This window comes from Gymnoscopelus braueri (genome assembly GCF_963280865.1).
Source record: "Gymnoscopelus braueri genome assembly, chromosome: 1".
NCBI classification, from domain to species: domain Eukaryota; kingdom Metazoa; phylum Chordata; class Actinopteri; order Myctophiformes; family Myctophidae; genus Gymnoscopelus; species Gymnoscopelus braueri.
In genome coordinates, this window is record NC_137603.1 from 41914076 (window position 1) to 41921575 (window position 7500).

The following is a 7500-nucleotide window of genomic DNA, read 5'->3' on the forward strand; positions in this document are numbered from 1 at the left end:
TGTACAGGTACACACACACACACACACACGCATTTTTGCAACCCAACATTTTCTTAATTCATCTTTCATTTTCATAGTTATCAACTGAATTTACTCAGATTTACTGTGTGTGTGTGTTTGTGTGTGTGTGTGTGTGTGTGTGTGTGTGTGTGTGTGTGTGTGTGTGTGTGTGTGTGTGTGTGTGTGTGTGTGTGTGTGTGTGTGTGTGTGTGTGTGTGTGTGTGTGTGTGTGTGTGTGTGTTTGCACGCTTGCGCGTGCACGTCAGGTGGAGGTGTGTACTGTGTATACATGTGTAAAGAGCAATGTTACTCAGTTGACCACAGTGGAGGACTTACCAGCTGACCTTGCCCTCCCACACACTCTTGTGCTTAGCTCCAGGTAATGGACTCTCTCACACACACACACACACACACACACACACACACACACACACACACACACACACACACACACACACACACACACACACACACACAGTTATCAACTGAATTTACTCTGTCCAGTATACAGTACATGTAATAGACATACTGCGCATACAGTATGTACTATATAGAGATAATGTGTTTGCATATTTACTATAATACTTAATTGGTTGTTTATAACAGGTTTAAAAATAAGTCTGTTTGCCACTAATATGCATATTTCACAGAACTCCAATGAGCCCATGAACCCTGCCTCTGTCTCTGCCTGTGTGTCTTTAAGAGCGGTGAGGCTGAACTGGTCCAGTCCAGGCCGTCCCAGTGGGATCATGCTGGGGTACGAGGTCCTGAGACGCAGCCTCAGGTCATGTGGTCGGGACCCCGCCAGGGCCAGGAGCCTTCCTGTAGCAGAGCCAGAGGGGTCAGGAGGAGAAGAGGGAGGGGCCACTTGCTCCTACCTGGAGTGTCCTGTCAGCCATGGCGTGTGTGGGACGTCCTGCTTCCCGTCTGATACTCAGGTACTCAGTGTTCATGTCAAAAAGGAACACCATAGTTGAACATCAATGTCAAATATGCCAGGTACAGACTATGCCATTTTGGCCTGGATGTTTCTGTCCATGACAAAATCTTTGAGATCTGGTGCAAAACATCCCATTAGCCAATGAGAGCGTAGTCTCTCGAGCCAGAGTGTTGACTCACACAATTTTCAAATGCTTCCCTCAGACAGTCTGTGCAAAGGAAGCGCTGGAAATGATCTGCAAGTAAAGCGGATGTCCCCCCCCACCAGTCTAATCATATATAGCTGGCTTCTTATCCAAATTGGGAATTCAAAAATAATGTTTTAAAGATATTATAAAATGGATTTTTGTGTACAGAAATGACTAACAGATGACAGCTTCCTTTCTCTGCTTTTGTGATTTGTAGTTCCAGACTATATAGTATATATTGTTTATATAGTTTTCGGAGATTGTGGAATAGTTGTCTGGCAGGGGCGGACTGGCCATTTGGAAAAATATTTTCACTCCCGTTGTAGGATTATTACGGTCATTTCCGGGTCGCGCGGCCCAATTATTAGTTACGTGAATGTTTGGGCTGGGATGCTTTCCAGCAGGGGCCTCAGTGCGGCTGCAGAGTTCATGTGCAGCCCAGGAGCTGGGCTGCAACCCCCCCCCCCGTTGACAAACCCCCCCCCCCCCCCCCCGTTGACAGGCCCGGGGGTTGGTGGGCCGGTTCGGACCAAAATGCCAGGGCTGAATTTTGGTCCCAGTCCGGCCCTGTTGTCTGGCTACACGAGACAGATCGTCAGTCACGTCAATCACGTCAGTTTGTATATTTAAAAATGCCTTCTAGAATTTCCATTTCTGCTCATCAGTTAGCTAGCTATGCTTCAGCTATTTTCTAGTAGGAGTTAATGAACCACTTTCAACCTGGCATGCCTATTCTTAGCATTATAGGACGTGTTGCAATGTGACACATTGTGAGCTTGAAGATAGGCTATTTTTGCTACTGACAAAGTATAAATAGGGCTTAGTGGTTAAGAGACTGCACGTGGGCCCGGACGGTCCGGGTACCTAGGCTCTAAAGTAGCCTGACAGTGCATAGCGGGTTCGAGTCCCGTTCCCGATGATTTTTACTGCATGTCTCTCCCCATCTCTCTCCCTCCCTGTTTCCTGTCCATCTCCATTATACACTATAAATAAAGGCAGAAAAGCCAAAAAAATATTATATATATTATTTTTTTTACGTGGGATACGGAAGTGAGAAAATGCCTGAATTTCTGCCTTATTTACTAGTCATTTTCAGGGGTTCTGATTTTCAGACTGGTAGGCAGAAGCATTTAGAAGTTCCAGTAGCAGGAGGATATCTGTTGTAAGATAACATATAACATATAACATATAACATATAACATATAACATATAACATATATTATATTATATTCATGTGTACACCGCATGCCCACATGCGGTGTACACATGAATATACCTTGAACGGCAAGCTGCTCTTAATCGTCAATTCGTCCACTTTTTTGTTTGTTTTGTTCACAATGCACGCAAAACAAAAAGTGACGTCTCGCATATGATTTCATGAGGTGATGTATTATTGGAATCAGACACCCTTTGGCAGAGATCCCTCATCTCTGAATTTATGAACTGCACTAGGCATCAGAACATTACAAATCAATATTCACGGTTGACTTTATGCTCTGCTGTACAGTTAAGTACAGGAAAACAGCTGCAAATAATACCATGGAATAGAATAATTGACTGAATAATAATATTGAATAATAGTATGCAATCAATTCATTCTATGGTTATCGCCTTATTCAAAAGTTGCTGCAGCCCGCATAAACACGCCCGCATGCATGCGCGCATACGTAGTAGTACGTCAGTACACACACACACACACACACACACACACACACACACAAAATAACACTCCCAATCCAACATGGTTTCAGATCTTCTCCTCCCTGATCTTTTCTCTTTTCTTCTCCTGTGACTGTCTCTCTTTCTCCATCTCTCTCTATGTAGGTAATCAGTTGTTTTCCTACAGGCTTATATTCAGAAACAATGCCTTTGCATTAAACCTAGTCTCTGTAATACAATGACTTGTCTTGGATGTAAACCTCCGACTGCTGATATGAACTGTTTTCCCAGGACACACAAGCAAGCACGGAAACACAAACACACACATATACACACACACACACACGCACGCACGCACGCACGCACGCACGCACGCACGCACGCACGCACGCACGCACGCACGCACGCACGCACGCACGCACGCACGCAGGCACGCACGCACGCACACACACACACACACACACACACACACACACACACACACACACACACACACACACACACACACACACACACACACACACACACACACACACACACACACACACACACACACAGGCTCAGACACAAAGAGTCACTCACACACTCAAAGAAACACACAGAAAAAAATCACAAGAATGAATAATCTCACACACACACACACACACACACACACACACACACACACACACACACACACACACACACACACACTCACGTGGTTATTCTTGCAGTGGGAAGCATGGTCGTCGCTGTAGTGATTGTTTCCTCTAAACAGATTAACTTGTCTCATCATCCTCATGTCATTGAATAACAGCCAAGTTGGCACACAGTGCCAGCCCGCGTGCACACAACACACACAACAACACACAATAACACACACAGTGCCAGCCTGAGTGCACACAACACACACAAGAACACACACAAGAACACACACTCCTACCGGCCTACATACACCACCGCCCCAGCGCCCATGCAATACACAATAACACACACTTCAGCATGCATACACTTGTACACCAATACACACCAAATTAGAGCTTCAATCCGTAAGTTTTATGTTTGCTCTCTCCCTTTCCTGGCGGAGATTTGCAACGATGTCCGAACTACAACATATGCTTCAAATAACTTATCAACCACATCCAACACCTGCAGATGTGCTAAATATATTGTATTAACATACTCTACCCTACAGAAGGTAGAAGAAGGGGGAAAAAATGATTCACTAAAATAAGTGCCGTATTGTAGCTTACAATCATTTGTGCATGACCAGCCTGATCTCCAGAGATCTCCGTAACATTGCACGGATCCAGTGCACTTCATTCCGTGGATAGTCGCCTAGAAACCCCGAAATTGCGTGCATATGTACGGCGAGTCCCACGGTGGGCGTAACCAGTCGCAACCCGGAAAAACCCGGAAGCAGAGCAGTCCCCACAACAAAATTTACGATTCTGTGCCTATCGGTACATAACTCAAACGGCGCTGAGTAGGCACAAGGGAATGTCGCAACGTTCGGGACGGCAACTCGCTCGCTTTAGCTCGCTCGGTGGCCCCTTACGTGGCGACACTTCCCTTGAGACTGCGCGCCTCCGAAATGGTTTTGTCACAAAGGGAGAGAGGTACATATGCACGGAATTTCAGGGTTTCTAGGCGACTATCCACGGAATGAAGTGCACTGGATCCGTGCAATGTATACTAGTTCTCTGGAGATCGGTTTGGCATGACACACATGCACATGTGTACACTCACGTGCCTAGCCGAGAACGAGGGTATCCGTATTCTTTTCAATGTACTAGACCCCTGGGAGATGGATTGCTGAGGTGGAGCGCAACACCTCCCATCGCTCCCAGAACTTACCACACGCTTACTGTAGTTCCCCAAGCCCTGCTACTCATTCGCTGAGTTGCCGATGCCCAGGATCGAACCCATAATCTTGTGAGTGCTCTACCGACTGAGCTATCCAGTCACCGGACACGTGTGGTTATTAGGGGTGGAATGTATCAAAATGAACATGCACATGTATCTCAGGCAGGCACCTGCCTGCCTAGTTAACATAGTTTACCTACTTGGGCGTAGTGTGTGGTGAGCAAGTTTAGCCGTTGTGTAAGGATGCACACCTACACTATACACACCCCACACAGCAGAGGAAAGTAGGCACAGTGAAGGACAGACTGGATAAGTTCTTAATAGTAATTCTACTGGAGTCATGGATGGTACAATCCAATCACCCTTAAAGGCTAATAATGTGTGTGTGTGTGTGTGTGTGTGTGTGTGTGTGTGTGTGTGTGTGTGTGTGTGTGTGTGTCTGTGTGTGTGTGTGTGTTTGTGTGTACCAGGTGTGTTGTGACGGAGTGTTGTACGACAGACGGCCTCATCATTACTGCTGTGAGGGGCGGTACCTGCCCTCAGATAACTCCTCCCACTCTGTGTGTTGTGGAGGTAAACTCCTCTCACCTCTGCCGGACCACCAGTGCTGTGCAGGATACTACATTGCTGTGGAAACCGGTAAGTAAGCCATACACCAGTATTACGGGTCCATTTGGTCCCATTTGTACACTTTCAGTTACCGTCCTGTAAGGGTCCATTTAGAACCCCCTCATTCCTGGACCCCACTTTGAGAACCACTGATTGAAGGAAATGCTATTAAGCCATTCTTTAGAGACCGCTTGTCAGAGCTGCTGTATTATATTCTGATCTTCATTGTCTCCGCCAGGCCGAAAGGCATGGCGAGAGAGTATGTTTTCCACCCCGTCCGTCCGTCCGTCCTTGTGTCCGTGTGTCCGTCCGTCTGTGACCAGCTAATCTCTGCCACCGTTGGCTTGATCACAGCGCCACTGTGCACACACACTCCCTGGATGCCAATTCAGAACCTTTGCCCCAAATTTTTATAGCGCCACCAGGAGGCCGATTTGTGCAAAACATATTTTTTGACAGTACTCCTACAGATTTTGTCCAAAAATCCCGCAAATCAGTACACAGTATCTCTATAGTCATTAAACGAAACGCGTCTTTCAGATTTCTCATATTCCATACTGATTGGCTAAAAATGTCTTCCAAAGTTTGCAGGAGTGCTCCGTTTTGAACTAAATGCCTCAAATCATGAACACAGCATGCAATTTCCGTGAAATTTTGCGCGCACATTCCCATTAGGCCGAGGAAGAACTACCATTTGAATTTTTTCAAATCAGCCTCATGGTGGTGCTATAACAGGCCGATTCGTGTTTTTACCTATAATTGCACCGATCTGTGTAAAACTTTGTATGCGCACTCCTTAGAGGTCAAGGAAAAACCTTTGCCCTGCATTTTTCACATCTGCCTTTTATAGCGCCACCAGGAGGCCGACTTATGTAAAACAATTTTTGTTATACGACTCCTTCCAATTTTATCCAAATTTCACACAAATCGGTACACATGATCTCTATAGTCATGTGATCACGACGGATGTGTTTGATTTTTCATATTCCATACTGATTGGCTAAGATTGACATCTAAAGTTTGCATTATTGGCTTGTTTTTAACAAAATTCCGCAAATCATGAACGCACCGTCCAATTGCGCTCAAACTTTGCACGCACATTCACACTATGTTGAGGAACAAATACCACCCTTTTAATTGTGGGATCGCTAAAGCGATCACACTACTGTTATTGTCAACACCGTTTTTTGACCCCTAACTAGTCCTTCATACTTTTAGCTACAAACTCCGTTCCAACTCTTCAACGTTCGGCCTACTCAGGACATGTCGGCTACCATTTGAATTTTTGAAATAATTTGTACTTTTAGAGATATTTCACTTTTTACTTCTAAAAAACTCCCATTCATTTCAATGGAGAAATTCATACTTTTAGATAGAAACTCCGTTCCAACTCTATAACGTTCAGCCTACTTAGGACATATTGTCTACCATTAGAATTTTTTGAAATAATTTGTACTTTTAGAGATATTTCACTTTTTAAATAGTAAAAATACTTAAAAGTTGATAAAAAGAGTAAAAATACTTAAAAGTTGTAAAAATTTGTAAAAGCTACTTTAAAGTAAATAAAGTGACTAAAAATACTTTAAAGTAAATACCTTGAGTAAAAATACTTAAGAGTACTTATATTGAGTAAAAATACTTAAAAGTACTCAAAATGAGTAAAAATACTTAAAAGTTGAAAAAAAGAGTAAAAATACTTAAAAGTTGTAAAAATTAGTAAAAGCTACTTTAAAGTAAATAAAGTGACTAAAAATACTTTAAAGTAAGTACCTTGATTAAAAATACTTAAGAGTACTTATACTGAGTAAAAATACTTAAAAGTACTCAACATGAGTAAAAATACTTAAAAGTTGAAAAAAATTGTAAAAATACTTAAAAGTTGTAAAAATTAGTAAAAAATACTTTAAAGTAAATAAAGTGACTAAAAATAATTTAAAGTAAATACCCTTTAGAACCTTTCAAACCTTTAGAACCTCTTAAACCTTTAGAACCTCTTAAACCTTTCAAACCTTTCAAACCTTTCAAACCTTTCAAACCTTTCAAACCTTTCAAACCTTTAGAACCTTTCAAACCTTTAGAACCTCTTAAACCTTTCAAACCTTTAGAACCTCTTAAACCTTTCAAACCTTTCAAACCTTTAGAACCATTCAAAGCTTTAGAACCTTTCAAACCTTTAGAACCTCTTAAACCTTTCAAACCTCTTAAACCTTTCAAACCTTTAGAACCTTTCAAAACTTTAGAACCTTTAAAACCTTTAAAA

General features: G+C 42.9%; 1 protein-coding gene across 1 annotated transcript in view; it reads left to right on the plus strand.

Moving 5' to 3' along the window:
* ush2a (Usher syndrome 2A (autosomal recessive, mild)) overlaps nt 1-7500 on the plus strand; it is a gene marked incomplete at both ends in the record, with an annotated part of 324178 nt that overhangs the window by 207643 nt on the left and 109035 nt on the right. Inside the window, 4 exons of the mRNA XM_080433174.1 lie at nt 1-7; nt 267-379; nt 704-938; nt 5102-5270. The exon at nt 1-7 is cut by the window's left edge and continues 196 nt beyond it. Of these exons, the coding sequence (XP_080289300.1) occupies nt 1-7; nt 267-379; nt 704-938; nt 5102-5270 (524 nt within the window). The remainder of the gene's footprint in view (nt 8-266; nt 380-703; nt 939-5101; nt 5271-7500) is intronic.